At 33.6% G+C, this 18,243-nt stretch overlaps 2 protein-coding genes across 3 annotated transcripts in view; both read left to right on the top strand.

Moving 5' to 3' along the window:
* Positions 1-484: 484 nt before the first annotated feature.
* Positions 485-6,543, top strand: LOC146528092 (venom protease-like). Its single transcript, XM_085205178.1, has 10 exons — positions 485-622; positions 1,611-1,654; positions 2,068-2,109; positions 2,374-2,497; positions 2,861-2,923; positions 3,702-3,793; positions 4,129-4,305; positions 4,593-4,812; positions 5,372-5,535; positions 6,358-6,543. The coding sequence occupies exons 1-10, from the start codon at positions 586-588 to the stop codon at positions 6,541-6,543; spliced, it is 1,149 nt and encodes a 382-aa protein (XP_085061304.1). The 5' UTR covers positions 485-585.
* Positions 6,544-10,880: 4,337 nt separating this feature from the next.
* Positions 10,881-18,243, top strand: part of Syt7 (Synaptotagmin 7) — a 265,710-nt gene continuing 258,347 nt past the window's right edge. For both annotated transcript variants that reach the window (XM_085205172.1, XM_085205173.1), the window contains exon 1: positions 10,881-11,001. The gene's annotated coding sequence lies outside the window, so the exon portion shown is untranslated. The remainder of the gene's footprint in view (positions 11,002-18,243) is intronic.

Consider the following 18,243-nt stretch of genomic DNA (forward strand, 5'->3'; position numbering starts at 1 on the left):
AATAAAAATAAAAAAACGAATTTTTAAAATTGTTCCACAAATGACAGAGAAATCGACCATTCGTGGCGCAGGGGCACAGGTGCAAGGTGAGACTGTAAAAGTGGCTGGTTGGGGTTTCGATCGAGTGGGGACTCGAGGAAGTGAAATATTTATATAAATTTATATTTTCATTTCATCGCTCTGGCATCGAGGCAAAAGCGCGGAGTTGAGTTCCGCCACTCAACACGCAATGCCTCCAGATTTCGGCGGAAAGTGAGGAACGGAGTGTCTTAACACTAGGTTTTCTCTGTCTACCCTGCTTGGGTGTGTTTGGGATACAGCGTAAAGCTGACTGACAAGCATAAAAATATGTAGTTAATGTATGTAGAACCTTGTCGTTCTCGAAAAAATAACAGATTTCACATTCGTTTAAAACGCGCGTTATTATAGTACAGTGTGTATATATTTTTTATTTAATTTCCGTATAAATTATAGTATAATTACACATTGTTATTCTGACAGTCGACTGTAACAGTTGTTTCATGTGAAATTTAAAATAAATCGTCAAATGTTTTAAAGAAAATACTGTTGCATAATATAAATGAAATGCGATACATTAGTGTTATATTTTATTTAGTTTTAGGTAAGTTACATTTAAATGTTTTTAAATGTGTTATTTTAAAGTTCTTAGAATAGGCATAGCGTCTAACTGTAAAGCTTTTGTGTAGGTCTATTCCCTTCTGTGGAATGATTTATTTGTATTTCCGCTGTCACTCCGGCAACAAAGGATGGCCTTGAGTTTTGTCACTCAGACCCATAAATTGGGCGGCTATTAGAGATCGGAATGTCTTAACCATTAACTATTTGCCTATTCTGCTTTGAGGAAAAAAATGTAAACCTGCTTAGGATAAGGAAAATATATTAAATAATGTTAGTTTAGTTGTAATTTTTTTAACGTATCATAATGAAAACCAATATATATATATATATATATAAAGGAGTTAAGACACATATTAGTTATAAAAACATTACTTCCATTACACAACATTCTTTTAATTTTATAATACTTAGATAGTAAATCTACCTAATTTATTAACGTGTTCCAGTTGTAATATAAGAAACAATTTTGAAAATCGGCTAAGAAAATAGTTAAAATAATGAAATTTGATGCGTCGTCAAAAATAATAATTTAAAAAAGAAGAAAAGACACATTAAAAGTGAGGATTTATAGGTATATTATAGAAAAAAATCAAAAAACGATTTTTGTACAAAATAAGTGCTTACGTCGGCAAACTTAAGTTTGTCAACTTTATTCGCCGTGCAATCAAAACTGATAGGATATTTCCCGTAAACCTACAATTATAAGATTTGGCAAAAGCTTGCAGTAAAAATAAAAGAAAAAATTCGTAAAAAGGGAAATCTATCTTTACATTATAGCTAAAAACTATGACTACATAAATTCAGTGCACACGCCCACAATCTCAAGTTTGTCAACTCTTATAATTTGTAGGACCTGAAATTGGCACGGATCCCTTGGAGGGGAGTCTAACTCGCATTTTACTTTAATGAAATAGGAAAACAATAATAGGAATCATTATACGAAAACAATACACAAAAATATTATTTTTCAGTTAATGACATCCATAGTACCAGCAAAGTCTACAAAAGGTCTTTGGTTAGTATAAAATATTTAGGTACCTAATAATAAACCTCTTTAAAACACGCTTACATTAGATATAGGAAATGAAGGAAGATTATATAAAATGATAATTATTGAGGCCAGTTTTGAGAGATTCCATACCCACTCGAGGAAATATTTATTTAAATTTGTATTTTCATTTCTTCTCTCTGGCGTCGAGGCAAAACGCAGCGTTGAGTTCCGCCACTGCATACGCAATGCCTCCAGATTTCGGCGAAAAGTGGGGAAAGGAGGGTCTTAACACTAGGCTCCCTCTGTCTACGTATACTACTGCGCGGGATACAGCGTGAAGTTGATTTGTTTATAATTATTATTATTAATAATATGACAACACATACCATAAATAAAAAATATATTTTTTATAATTATCAGTACATTTATTTTTTTAGCTCGATGAACCATGGATATGGTTGCGTAATCGCATCACAGGTGTAAGTTGTATATTAAATTAATTTATATATTTTAAGAGTGACAAATCACTTAAATATATTTCTAGGGGTAGCCTCACCTCCAGTGGTTTACCCGGATAATTATAATTGGCAAGACTAAAGTACTCTTTTTGTGAAAAGTTTTTAATGGTTTGTCTCGACTTCCTGAAAATCCTGCCAACTCATTCCTACGGTCATGATAATAAAGATGAACCAGATGTCTTTTTATTTTTATTTTTTCAAATTGTCTCTTTTATCTTATTTCAGGATGGTTATATAAGTATATATAACACAACAAAAAGACCTTCGCCTCAAACTCTACGTGACTGTAACTTGGACAAGCCCCGGACGCCAGACTTCAGGAAGCCTGGACGTAGAATTAGTGAAACAAGTTAGAACCACTACATTTTTTTAATATTCATGATATCACTCTGACATTATAGAAAACAATGTTAACTATAGAAAATATTATAATTCTGAATCAAGGAGAGGCTTCTCCTCCATCCAACTAGCCTATCCTTCTACCTCCTACCTAACCTATCCTCTTTTATCCAACCATCCATCCATCCAACTAGCCTATCCTCTAGCTAGTGGCAGGAAAGGTCCTCGGCAGTTGTCCAGTAATTGTGGATATTAGGAGCTATAAACAGACACACAGACGAACGGACCAACAGGCAAAGTGACAGACCATAATTCTTATTACTATATTGCTACATATTTTTCGTGGTTGTTAATATTTTACTTATACATTCAGAATGCATAGAATATATTTGGGACAGGAAAACAAGAGAAGCAGTGAGGGTCAATTTTGGTGTATGTAAGTATAAAAAAATATTTTTTATTAAGATATAATTATCACAATGAAAAACCGACAGTTTCAATGAAAATGCAACATTTGTAAAGGTTCAAATCCCACTCGTGGGAATAAATTATTTTTATTTTCCCGTTCTGGTAACAAGACAAGACGCGCTAATGAGTTCGGCCCAAATATCTTAACATTCAAGCGGTGCTTGGGGAACGGCATGTGTCCATTCCGACATTCAGGACCAATCATGTAAATGAGAAGATTGGACCCAGAATGAACCGTTTACGGCGCTATACTGTGAATCCTCTCTAAGTTCTCTTGCCTGCCTTTCTACCTAGCGTGAAGCAAAATATATCTTCAATCTTCGTTTTTACCCATTTTAAGGGGTAATTTTGAAAAAAAATATATAAATACTTGGTTTGTTTTTATGTATAAAGAAAATAAATAAAGAAAGAAATAACTTTTTCTTAAGAAAGCTTTCCAATCGTGAAAGCCAGTCGTGGCGCAGGGGCACAAGTGTGATTGTAAACGCGACTAGTTGTAGGTTCGATCCCCACTCGAGGAAATTAAAATGTTTATTTAAATTTATATTTCCATTTCTTCGCTCTGGTGCTCGCCAGGCGCGGCATATAGTTCCATCACCCAACACGCAACGCCTCAAGAATTCGGCGGAAAGTGGGGAACGGAGTGTGTTAACACTAGGTTTCCTCTTCCTTTCCTGATGAAGCTGATTTGATTTTATTTTAAGATTTCACATAAATAGATGTTTTATGATTGATATATATTTTAGGTATAGCAGAATTAAGGGCGAAAGGTGGATTAAATGGGCGTCATTTTGTCATCGGCGGAGTGGATGCGAGGCCTGGAGCATTTCCACACATGGTATGTATTTCTGATTTGTGCTTGCTCTAATGGGACTGTTAATGGAAAGTAATGGCCCTTTATTTTGTAATAGATGGGAAACAACACAAGTCCAAAAGTAGGTTCGTTCCCCATTTTCCACCGAACTCTGGAGGCACTGCGGGTTCAGTAGTGCGACTCAACGCCGCGCCTCGTCGCCAGACCCAAAAAATTAAAATATTAAATATTTCAATTCCTCGTGTGGGAATCTTGTCCACGACCTATCGCGCTTATAGTAATACTGTAAGCCTCTGCCACCACAAATAGAAGTACTGGAATTAGCCATTTTAAGATAAGTCACATTATATCAACTTCAGGGAGGAGTAGGATGGAGAGCCAAACACGGAACATGGATATTTAAGTGTGGATGCTCCCTCATCAGCGACAGGTTCACTCTGACAGCCGCACACTGTTCTAAGTCATCGCTCGACACGGCTGTGGCGAATGCTGTACCAGAGATCGTTAGACTCGGTGATAAGAATCTTATTGATGTTGTAAGTATGTTAATATTTTATACAGTTTGAGTACAGTTTGAGTTATTTTATACAGCTGTATAAAATAACTTTTATTGAATCAACCTGTAAATATAAATTATTATTTTCATTTCTGCGCTTTGATTAACAAGAGAACTACCTTTGATTGGAAACCGGTGTCTTGCCTCTCCTCTCCCTATTATGCAAAAAACGCATTATTGAAAATTGTTTTTGTTGATGGAAATTTGGAAAAATTTTATTTAATTTTTGTTTTAAAATTAATAGCATATAATCTTACTGATTTACAGTATTCCAACGGCATGAAACCACAAGATTATCGTATTTTATCAATAATCGTTCATCCCAATTATTCGTCGCCTAAGAAATATTATGACATAGCTCTATTGAAGATTGAAAAGATAAGAAGTTTTACAAATAACCTGCAGCCAGCGTGTCTTTGGGGTCACTTAGATACTTCAGCACTTGGTAAATCAGCTACGTTGACTGGGTGGGGTGTTGTAGAAACAGGTAATACAGTTCTCAGTATAACCAACTACTAATTTTGTTATCATTTTTGGGATTACAATATTTTATAAGGTATGTAATGACATACGTAATTGGTCCTCTTGTTTTTGTGGTCTAACATCATATTTTTAGGGTTTCGTACCCCAAAATTTAAAAATGGATCGGTTCCGTACAGAAAGTCCGTCTGGAATGCCGATTTATCTTGAGATCGCGAGAAAAATCAAGCTTCTAAGTCAACGCAATCAAAAGATATTTGTCAACATCACGTTAACTACAATTCTAAAATTGGAAGCCTAGGTGGGCGAGTCTGACTCGTACTTAACCGGTTTTTTTACATATTGTTTATCCAGTAGAAGGTCAAATACATTTAAGTAAAAATAAGGTAATCTTTATATTTAATATATTTTTTAGGGTAATTCCTAAATGTAACTTAAAGGGTAGGGTTGACATAAAGGAACTTATTGTAAGACGCTTCGTTCCCGACTTTCTAATGAATTTTCGAGATTGTGTGTTGAATTATTGAACTCAACCCCCCTTTTAAATTACGAAATAACCTTTTTAGCAACAAGGGCCACAACTCCTAACCTCCAAGTAGCATTTGTAGATTTTATCGATTCGAAGCAATGTGACAACTTGCTTCGACCTGCATGCCACCGACATTGGTGCGGGATTGAGGAACATCAGATATGCGCTGGGAACTTATCCGGTGGTGTTGATGCTTGTCAGGTATATTTATGCTACTATTTAATTTTCTCTTAATTTTTACGTTTAAATAGGAGTATAGGATATGTAAACAGGAGAATAGATTAAAAAAAATCAGTAGTGTTCTACACGACTCGAATTTTGATATATAAATCGGCGACCCGAGTGCCTTCTTACTAGGTTCTCCGTGCCTACAAATTGTTGCAAGTTTCACACACATCACAGCAGGTAGTACAAGGGCCATAAAAGTCCAGGCAAACGAAGTGTGCGGTCACTACTAGTATATAATAATAACTTACTTTAGAATGAAGAGTTGACAAAACTCGTATGTCGAAATAAATAAATAATGCTTTTTCGAAAATAGTACATTGGCTTTAAATTAATTATCTACTTTGAATTGAATAGTAAAAAACATGGATCCTGTTGATCCTGCCGAACAAGTTTAGCTCAGCAGCTTTCGTGGTTAAAACAATTGATTATTTATTAACTGACGTGGAATGGGCTTAAGGGAAAAATTTAAGTAAATTAATATAAAGATCTTTGAAAATGTAATGGACTTAAAAAATTAAGTTTCACGCTGTAGCCCGCATGTAGCACGGTAGGCAGACGGAACTTAGTATTAAGATACTCTACTCGCCTCTTACCGCGGAATTTTGGAGACAATGCAAGTTGAGTGGCAGAACTCAACGCCGCGCCTTTACTTCGTCACCAGACCGAAATTTAAAAATATTTGAAAAATTCTACACCTTTGTAATCAGTTATGAACAAATCAATTGTCTCAATCTTTAGATAATAAGTGATTCATTCAAAATATTGGCTTTAAACTGCTTAATTTCCAAATACCAGGGTGACTCTGGAGGTCCTCTTCAAGTAAGAATCCGGCTACCTGACCCCATAGAAGGCTCCATGCATTATGTAGTAGGTGTAACCTCTTTTGGAGTGGGCTGTGCCAGACCTAACCTACCAGGAGTATATACCAGGGTCTCCAGCTTCATAGATTGGATAGAGGGTATTGTTTGGCCAGGCAACTGATAATAAAATTTTATTAAAAGTTTTTTGTTTCATTTATTAATATGATTAGCAATTGATGATATTCAGAAACCGTCGTGATGCAGCGGAGTCTGATTGTAAGCGCAACGGTTCTGTGATCGATTCACACTCGTTGGAATGAGATACTTTAATTTCCCCGCTCTGATAACAAGACATGAACGTTAGGGAATAGAATTGCAGAAAAATAATAAAAATAAAATAAAATAAAATAAAATAATAGAAAATAATAATAATAAAATCTTAGGTAAATTTTTACTGGATGGTGCATATTTTTTTTTTATATGTTTAACAGATTTGTTTTGTATTAGAGTTGTAGTAGCATTGTCCGTCAATGTAAACTTGGACAGAAGTGTTTTCTAAATGTGAGGTTAATAATCTTAATTTTAACAAATGTTTTAATACAAATTAGGTAAGACCAAAAAAAATTTTGACCATAATCGTTCTGGTGAGAAGATGAAGCAGTGCGTTGCAAGATTCCCTCCCTAACGAAAGGTGTAATATAATTTATATGTTATTCAAATTATCATGAATTTCATTGCGCTTTTATATTATAGCAAATGACTTCTAGATGATCCTAAATGTATATAAGGGGAAAATTCTAAAAAGTTCACCAAAGCTATTATTATTTCATCAAAAATATATGAGACATTTTTTTTAGATTATTTTATTTCCTACAACAGTAGAGTTATGTGTAATTGTATATGCCATGTTATATATCAATCCAAGCTCGGCTTTTAATGGATCTTAATTTCACTGCACAGTGAGGCGTTATCGAGTTAGGGCACAATACGTTCTGGTCTGCCATTGTGTTATGAGATTACGCTGTTCTAGCCAGAAATCACGTGTACGGTTTAGAAGTTTATTTATATAAATAGTTATAAATGCATATAAAATTGTGAAACTGTTATAGCGCAGTGGAAAAGTTTTACAACTTTGATTGTAAATGTGATGATTGTGAATTCGAGACCCACTCGGAGAAAAAATATTATTTTCATATCTCTGCTCTGACAAGGTAAAACGCAGCTTCGAGACCTGTCATAATTCGGGTGGACAGTAAAGAACGAAATATCTTGACACTATTTTCTTTCTCTCTACCCCGCTGTTCAGAATACGTATGTATGTATGTTAAATTTGTCATACTAATTTGGTTTTATATTGTAAAATATTTTGCTTTATATTTATATGTGTACTTCTATGTCTACTTCGTGCAGAACGGAGTGTCTGAACACTAGGTTCCCTCTGCCCATCCTGCTATGCGAAAAAAGTGTAAATCTGCAAATATACCCCACTTTTAGTTCTCCCACAGCTGGATAAGCATTCAAGCGGGAACATTAATGTAATCCATTTTTGACGTTTCCACCGTAATAAATTAACAATCTAAATCCGTCTAATATTTCTTCAAAGGAATTTCAACTTAGTTCCTTTTAGGCAAGAGTTTAACTTTGTTTAGCATTTTTATAAAATATAAATCTAATGTAATACCAGATTATAGTAATATACTTCTTAAGAGAGTCTATAAATATTTGTAGGAAAGAAAAATATGTGCAGAATATCATCTGTTCCTGATTATACGAATATAAACCTACAAGAGTTCGTTTCCACCGAATTCGTTTTAAATTACCGCACACAGCAAGGTAGGCAGAGGGAACTTAGTGTTAACACACTCAATTACACATTGCATTCGCCAAAATACTTTTATCGATGTCTACTAGGGTTTCTTTCCGAATAATCTCTACGAGAATAAAGTAGTAATAAAGAAAGCTATACAAAAAATCGTAATTTTTAAAATATATTTTTCATATTAGACAATTTAATAAATATTTGAAACCGTCCTTTTACGACGACGTGTGCAACTCTCACTTCTGCTGTCCACTTTTTGGCAAATTCTTGAGGCGGAATTCAACGCCGAGCTTTCATCTATTATCAGAGCGAGGAAATGAAAATAATTAATATAACTATACTTAAAGTGAGATTCAAACCCACGACCGTCGCGCTTGCACTCGCACTTGTGCCTCTGGACGCGACGGCCTCGCAATTACATAAGTCATATATTAGGACTCCAAACACGTTGAAGTAAGCTTGCTTGTATTATATTACCCTGTTAAGACTATGGCAATATTATTGTTTAATTTTACCTTATATATGTAGACAATTTAAATAGATGTATAATATAGGCCCACACGTTGTCCTAAGATAATATTCGTATTTTAATATTTAATTGGCATAACAGTAAGTATAAGCACATATATAGATCAAAATCAGTTTCACTATGTATTTCTTAAATAGAAAGATAGGCAGAGGGAACCTAGTGTTAAGACTTTTTCACAACAACACTTTTCGCACAATTTTTCGATGCGTGTTGAGTGGCGGAACTCAACGCCGGGCTTTTTGCCTTGGTGCCAGAGTGAAGAAATGAACATATTAAGAAATAATAATTTATTCCCTCGAGTGAGGATCGAACCCACAACCATTGCGTTTTAGTCACACCCTTGTGCCCCTGTGCCATGTCGGCCTCAATATATTTATATAGATCATTAGATTTTTTTAAATTAAAGTCGTACACAAGTATCACTTAATATATGGAGAGTAAGGTGAAAAGAATATTTAGAGATATATAAAAATATGAACTTATGGGAGTCGAACCCGTTGGTTACTATTCAAACGCTCTAACTAATAAGCCGTACGATCTTACTACTAAATTATGTTTAAATTATTATGCGTTTGTTGCAACTTCTTTGTGTAAAGTTTTAAAGATTTTCTTAAATGATGTTTTATTCTTAGAGAGGAATAATATTTGAAAAGAAATTGAACTATTTCAGAAATAGCATTCTCTCCTGCCATTCATTCTTAGCAACAATCTTTGGGAAGTCGAAACTTGTAAAGTTCTCCTTGCAGAAAGAAATGTTAAGGATAGAAATAAATTGTATTGTTTCGTAGCTTAATAAAATCGTATGGCTTAGTAGACCACTTGGACGAGCTCCAAGAGGCGCGGGTTCGAGTCCAGCTACGTCAATTTTTTTATACGTATAATGTGTTTTATAATTATCCTTGGATATTAGGAATGTAACAGTAAAACTATAACTAGAATTGAGTTGCTCTGAAAAGAGATTTATTACGTAAATAAATGTTCACACTTTTACAAATATTCTTTAACCTTAATCTATTACAAACTCACCTGAAAAGAGAAACAACATTTAAAGCTATTGTTTCACCAGTTCGTATTAATTAAATATTAAATTATATTTTTCTCTTTAATTTTTAAGAGACGTCAATGTGATATGTGAAAGAAGTATCACTAACTTCTTTTACATACGTTTAAAAAAATAATTGCAGGTCACCTAGGAAACGTATAAATTTCCAACATAAATCTTCTTCCAAGTAATTTGAATGAATTACCAATAGCGTATAACGATTGTCCAATGCTATAAAACCGAGACTTTATCGTGATTGTCAAGCTGTGTTTATTACCAAATTGCTGTCCAGACGAGATTGGCTTTTGTTAAGATTAATTTGGTTGTTTAAGACATTGTTAGTTTAGCTTCACGCTGTATCCCGCATTTAGGCAGAAAGAACATAATGCTAAGAACAGTGTTCTGTTCTTTATTCTCCGCTCTTTGTCTTAACTTACACAGTGTTTGACTGTAAGCGTGTTGGATGTGAGCTCGATTCCCACTCGCAGAAACGAATAATTTAATTTCCTCGCTCTGTACTAAATTTATTAGGTAGATTTTTCTCGAAAATTGAGCGGAAAACGGGGAACGGAGTGTCTTAGCACTAGATTACCTCAGCCATACCAAATATGGGATGCAGAGTGAACAGTCACATATGGGTTTGGTCCCCACTGGGGGGTATGATTATTGATAATATAATCATACAAATATTGATAATATAATTTATTAACATTAATTAATAATTTATTTACTCAACCAGCATAATGGAACATATAAGCTATAACTTAAAAAGTAACAATTTAATACTAACGTCCGCCTGACGACCAGAAAAGAGTAAAAGTACTTACTACAGTTGAAAAATGTCATAGACAAATGTCAACTGCCAATATGGCCGTTTAAATTGTTTCCATAAATAACATTTTATTTTATATATGTATTTCTTATTATTTATTAAATATAAAAAATAGTGATGATTTTATAGTAATTAATTAAAGTACTTTCATCATAATATTTAATTTAAATTTTAATTTTAATTACATATTTTATATACGTATAAAAATCATAATTTTATAGTAATCTTTTACGTGAATGTAAAAAAAAAAAAATAAAGTGTGTAAGCACCTTTATTTCGTAGATCCTTTCAGTATACCGTCGGTTTTCGTAGCGGGCGGCTGCTTAACGCTACTTGTGTCTATCTAAATAATTTAATACGGTGTGTTGATAGTGTTGTGCTGTGCTGTGTAGTGACACAGGAAGTTGTTTTAAAAAGGTAAGCTTTTCTGATTTTCTTTTTAGGTTTTTTCAGGTAATTTTTAGTAATTTTACAAAATATGAGGTAGTTATTGGTAAGTTCTTTTGTTTGTAAGTTTTAGTTGCGGTCAAATGTAGGTAGTTATTTATTGTTATAATTTTTTTTGACGTATCTCCTGGATATTGAGACCGGCGCAGCGTCTGAATGTAAAGGCGACGATTGTAAGCTCGATTTCGAAATAAATTATACAAAAAAATATATATATTAATGTATATTTTTAAATTATAAATACAAGTATTTTATATCCATACATCCACCTGTCATTTAATTTTTACTGCACGCTTAAAAATACAAAAAAAAGATCTTTCTATTTATATTTTAACTGTTTTTAAATTAATTTTATTATGAGTTGTATTTTGAGATTAAGCTTTAAAGGGAAGTTGTAACGAAATTTTAATTGAGATTCAGTAATTAAGTAAAAAGGGTTTTTTCATCGTGTTTTTCATTAGCATACGTTTATATTAAACTAGTAATGATTCACAACTTCGCTTGCGGGGAATACAAAACGTAAACTGGAATATTGAGCGTATGGTTTAGTGTTCAGAGCGCTTGGACGGTTTCCAGGAAGGTTGGGTTCAAATCCCGCTACCTTCAAATTATTATACATTTTCTTAATCGAATACTCTTATATAACGGTTTATGTAGGAATTTCAGATAGTCCTTTTTAGTGGTTTTCTACACTACACCAACACCAACTTACATGTCAAATTGCAGCGTTCCACGCCGCGTAGTTACGGCTGTGTTGTCTGTCAGTCATTTAGTAATTAAAGCACTTTATATATATTTATTGTACATTTATTGTAAAGTTAGAAGGAGATGAGAAGAGTGTAATAAACATAATCGAAAGATTTTTAACATAGCATGTTATTAGATCCACTTGCAAATATACAAATGATTTCATAAATGATAACACTCTTTGGGAATCATCAATTATTTGACGTTTTTTTTTAAAAAATATTATTATTTATAATATTCAATTCATTAAAAATTAAAAGTAAATGTATAAAGAATTGAAGAAAAAAAAAGACTTTGAAAGGTGGTTTTTGAATACCGGAAGTTTCTACACAGATGCTAACAATATTAACATGTTGTAACAAGTCACCCTATCAATAACCATTGTGTTTACAGTCAGACGCTATTGCATAGCGCCAAGATGTCCTCAAGAAGGGTTTTTTTAGCTTTACGATATATCGCACACAAAGCAGGGTAGGCAGTGGGAACCTGGGAACCTAGTGCTAAGACATTCCGATTCCATTAAGATACTTTATTTCCCCACTTTCTGCCGAATTCTGCAAGCATTGTGGAGCTGCGTAACTCAACGCCGTGCTTTGACTTGTTACCACAGGGAGAAAATAACAAAATAAAATACCAAAAATACTTTACCAATCATCAAAAGGGGGAAATATAATAACGAAAAAATAATACTTATGTAATTGTATTTATGTACGACATGCCTAAAGCTATATCGTGACTAGAAACGTAATTGTTGTAATGCCTTATATATAATGTATGAGTGGTTAAATAAGTGAGGGCAATGTCCGAAGATACACGCGACGATTGTGGGTTCGATTCCCACTTGAGGAAATGAAACGTATAATATTTAATTTGTTCAGCCTGGCAACGAGACAAAGCATGGTGATGGCGGAAAGTCGATAACCGAAGTGGCCTAATGTACTGTCTTAACAGAAGGTCCTCGTCTACCCTTAAAAAAATAAAGTGCTAAGTGTGTATGGAACTAGGTACTATAAGTTCTCATCAAGCTACGTCGAAATTTTTGTACGATTGTTATAACATATTTATATTGTTAGCATCTCTGTTAAGACAATTTAACAAATTTACAACCCAGAAATTATTGCTAAGAATAATTATAAAAGAAAATACTAAATACTAATATAGAATTTTTTCCTATATATTTTCAGAAAAAATTTAAAAATATGGACGAACCTGGATTGAAATTCTCACAAATAAAGAAAATTTAGTGACCGTACAAAGTTTTCACAAAAATACATGTGTTGTACATCGATTGACCTAATTTAGAGTTGACCGTCCAGTTTGACTAGTAGTCACTGAGAAAAATCACATATGTACATACATAAAGGAACTATTTTATTTTCTTTTTGTCATTTGATATTTTTTAACATTCATATTGTTGTCTAAGATAGAGTGACTTTTTCAATTCAAACCAGGAGGGTTCCTAAGATTTAAAATTAAGATTGGCGCAAACTAAAAAAGAAGAATTCGGCGGAAAATCAGGAACAGAAGTGTCTAAATAGGAACGGAGTGTCTCAACATTAGGTTCCCAGGTTCTCTTTGCCTACCCTGTTACGTGCGGGATACAGTGTGAAAATCCTTCAATTTTATAACATTAGTCTAGATAGACCAAAATAGGTATGACCATTTTCACTTTCAATTGCGGCCAATAAATTGGTCTTATTCATGTATTTGAATATAAAATGTGGATTTGGTCCCCGATTTAGATATAGTATAGTAGTAGTGTAGTATTATATGATATATTGAATTTTAACAGAATCGTTTCAGATATATTTCTTGACGCTGATATTTTGATACTGAGACCGTCCCAGCGCTGTGGCACAATGTCTTACTTTAAAGATGACGTTTGTAGGTTCGATTTCCACTCGCGAAATGAAAAGATATAAGCTACTTCCAAGGAATCAACATTGGTTGTGATTTCTTTTAGTATCTCCAGAAGATTGTTGATTGATAAAATGATAGGCCTTCGTGGTGTATCAGCACTACTTCTGATTGTAAACGCGATGGTTGTGGGTTCCTTTTCACTCGGTGAATTAATTATTAAGTTTTCCTCGTATTTAGCGTTCTTTACTGAACAATTATATAGGAAAATATATCCACTGTTGGACAAAGTCGGGGCAAATTACAGTTGTCTGTATTTTTACGTACAAAGTGAGAGTTTTTAATTTATAATGAAAAAAGTTAGACCCGAAACCGAAAAAAGAACTTCTGGATGCAAAAACAAAAATGAAATAAAAATGTGTGGATCCAAAATAAATTATTCAACGGTGAGCGAAGTTTTGAAAACGGCGTAATGTACCGAACCTGGAACAAAAATAATTTGGATTTTTTTAACGTTTGTAGCAATTCTTTACACATTAGGTATTTTGTAGCTTCTCACTGTATTCTGTATATAGCTGGTTAAGTAGAGGGAACCCAGCAAAACTAAGACACTCCCCATGTTGTGTCCAATTTTCAAGACATTGTGTGTCTAGCGGCGGAACTCAACACCACTTTCTGTCTCGTTACCAGAGAGAGAAAAATATATCATAAAATTTTAAATGCTAATTAATAATAAACAGTAGGCCATATTTAGTATAACACTTCTCTACACAAAGCATATTAGATTGTATCTAATTTCAATATCAACGAATTAGCTAACGAGTCTCCGTATGTACATATAAGGACATTACAATTTCAATATTAATTTTTGGTATTACCATCGTAGAAAATAAATGTGTGTGACAATTAATAAAAGAAGAGGCAGAAGATTCAATTCCCGAGTTGGGTCAATAATTTTTAATCTGATAATACAAGAGATGCAATGTGTTGAAAATTGGGCGGAAAGTGGAAAATATAATTTCTTAACATTAGGCTACCTTTCCCTACCCCGTTATATGCGGGATACAGCGTGAAGTTAAAATAAAAATAAGTAAATATATCTCACGGGGTTCGATTCTGTCGTGTTAACAGTCGCACGCTGTGCACCTGCAGCCTGTACGTTTTTTTTTAGGTAAGATAACAAATTTTGTCCTATTAATAGAAAGCAATATTTTTTTTAATTGACTGAGTCAGTGATTTCTTTTATGAAGTGGAAATTTAATATCCGGGCTCAGTGTTATTTTATTAGACGATTGTGATCCCAAGTAATGATATAATATAAGATTACCTAACTTTAATTTATTTAAAATTTAGTTTTAGATATATGTATATATGTGGGGTGCCTTTAGCTCAATGGACCGACGAAGTGATGCGGAAAGCGGAGGTCCGGGAGCCCTGGCACACCCTGGAAGGCTGACTTCATTCGTATAATTGCGTTCTCTGTTTTATAATTAGTTAGACGATTTGTTTTGGGTATACTCATCACTGCAATAACTTCTTATATAAGCACTCCTGGAAGTTGAGGCCAGGACCATTATGACATATGTTTCTACAGTCAGCACACAAAAAACGGTGAGGCCGTTCCTCACCGTTTTAGTACCTTAATGGGAACAGAGTATCTTAACACTAGATACCCAGGTTCGCTCTGCTTACACGGTTATTTGCGGTATCTAAAAAATATATATTACATACATCGAGGTATAAAACTATTAAAAAGACAGCGGGAATCCGCTGGATTCAAAGGGCGCAGTTTCGGACGGAGTGGCGAGAATTAGGGGAGGCCTATGTCCAGCAGTGGACGTTGAAAGGCTGATGGATGGATGGATGGATGAATAAAACTATTTACCACATGTGAGAACAGGACACACTATCCTTTTTGCAACTTAAATACGTTTCAGGCTCTTAGCCTTTATTGTTACTAAAATAACACTAATGAAAATACACAGTAACCATTTCTATATATAAAATGCTCTACAAATATATAGGTGCAGACCTTTCGTAGACCCTTCATAGACCCTGCGTAGACCCTCGTAGACCTTTTGTAGAGTTAAAATTGTGATAAGAGGTATATTGTAAGGCGTGAATGGAAATTTAATAATTTTTTTACGTAAATATTTAATGAAACCACTGAGAGGTAAAAGTTAAAATGCTATATGCTATATGTTAAAATGTTATTATATATGTTAAAATGTATGTTAAAAAAAATATATGTTAAAATGTTATTATTAAGCTATTTATAAGATTGTTTTTTAGCGTTATGCTATATTCCGCACGTTAGTTCCCCGCTGTTTTTTTTTGCTGATTCGGACATAATCATAAATGTGAACGTTCGAAAATATAAACGTTCCCCACTTTTCGCCGAATTCCAAAGGCTTAGTGTGTTGAGTAACGGAACTCAACGCCGTGCTTTGCCTCGTTACCAGAGCGAGGAAATAAAAATATTAAATATTTAATTTCCTCGAGTGCTAATCCAATCTACAAGTATCAATTCACAAATTCGGAAACTACAGTTTTTTTTGGTTCGGAAATTTTATTTAAATTTCAGAATTTTAAATTAGTAGCAAATATTAGGGAATGAAGGTACAGGCGATGATCTAGAGTTCAAATATTTACATGTATCTAAAACTAGATTTCACCTGCAGCTTCACCTCCTCCTTCTCCTCCCAAATCAGTGATTTACATCGAAGCTAAAAAAAAGTAATAAAAACATCGCCTTTTCACAGAAATAAGCCTTAATATTATATTTTTTTCTATTTAAATATACATATATTTTTATCGCTTAAACCCTAACTCACTTATGAATATGTATTAACACTAAATCCCAGGCATATCGTACAGCCTTTATCAAGTTGATATCGATTTGTACGTCACCGAATGAATGCTCTCGATAAGTGGACGGTTGCTTAATTAATAAATTGATTTTTCGAATATTTACCTCTTATTTCGTTTTTTTTATGACGCTATCGTTGTGCAGTCATTATTTTTTTTTATGGTTGTGGTTCTATGCTCTCTCGAGGGAGTTGTTATATTGGAAGAATATGATAATTTTTTCGAGAGCGAAGACACTTTTAGAGATATTGCGCGTTGAGTAGCGAAAGTCAACGTCACTCGTTGTCTTGTTTCCAAGACGGGAAAATAAAAAAAAATACAGTCGAATTGATAACCTCTTTTTCTTACAGAAGTCGGTTAAAAAATAATCTAGTTTACAATTAACAACATACAATGTCTTGAATTCGAATTGGAAACTGATTACAATGTTAGTGTAATGAAAATAATTCTCACCCCCGAAACGGTAATCGAACGCGTAACACAACCAACCGCGCTTATCCAGACGCTCTGTCGCAATGCGCCATGATGGCTTCAAAGATAATTTAGCTCAACTCAAATTTAAATTTCGCTGGGAAAATTATTATACTTAAGGAAATTTTCATAATAAAATATTTTCTTAACTGAAAACACGCTCAAATATGAATCACTCTTTTCTATTCTTCTTTTTACAATACATAGCAAGTTGTTTCAAAACTATAAATTAATAAGAGAAACAGAATAAGAATAACTTTCAAACTTTTATAATGGTTTCCTCTACTTTAATGTTATATGGAGACTTTTGATAATTTTCGAAAGAAATACAACTTTATATAAGGCCTTCGCGGCGTAGTGGTACAGCTCTATCTGTAATCGCAACGGTTTTGGGTTCAATTCCCAGTTAGGGGGATGAACTATTTTAATTTCTTTGATCTTGTAACAAGACAAAGAGCGGCGTTGAGTTCTATCACTCACGTAATAAATAGTTTGTATTTTAGTTTTAATTACATGCAGGTAAAGCAAAACAAATGCGGTGTTATCCAATTTAAGTGACGTCGCGTGTTGTTAGGCGGTGTTAAACGTCGCCTTATGTCTTACATGCCTTATGGTAAGTCATTCATTCTCTTTGAATACATTGATCGATCAAAGGAGAAGTGAAGTCGTAACAAGAATTAAAGACAAAGGCGCTAATTAGATTGTACATATCAATGGAAACTGAGTTGAAGGATTTTTTAATGATCGACCCAGATCTTTTGTTAGTGGAGACCTTAAGTGTTCAGAAATAGTTTCAATGGTAGAATAACTTCGAATGTCTAATGACTTCTATTACCTATGTAATATACATGTATCGTCTAGAAATGCGTCTGTATCTATGTATGTCAAAAATGACTAAACCGATTTTGATTAAACTTCGTTGAGTGAATACTACGTTGGTATATAATTGCTAGATTTGGTTCAAAAACGATGATCTACGTATGAATTAGGTTTTAAAGACATAATAGACCAACTAACGGGAAAATTAACAGACGTCATACTTTAATATTAGCCAGTCAATTAAGCAGTTCCTAATGCCTCCAATTAAAAGGCTTTATTAACTTTGCCTTGATTTTACCAAGTCAAAGAAATGAATGTAGGCGGAAACCTAGTGTTAAGACACTATTTTTTCCGAATAACTTCTAGACATTGCATCTTCATCAGTGATGAAACTTAAAGCTTTCATTTCTCTACCAGAGCGGGGAAACGAAAATTATAAATGATACGTAA

Source organism: Heliconius melpomene, chromosome 20 (assembly GCF_056956725.1).
Source record: "Heliconius melpomene rosina isolate 202511_hmr_F chromosome 20, ASM5695672v1, whole genome shotgun sequence".
Classification (NCBI taxonomy): Eukaryota; Metazoa; Arthropoda; class Insecta; order Lepidoptera; family Nymphalidae; genus Heliconius; species Heliconius melpomene.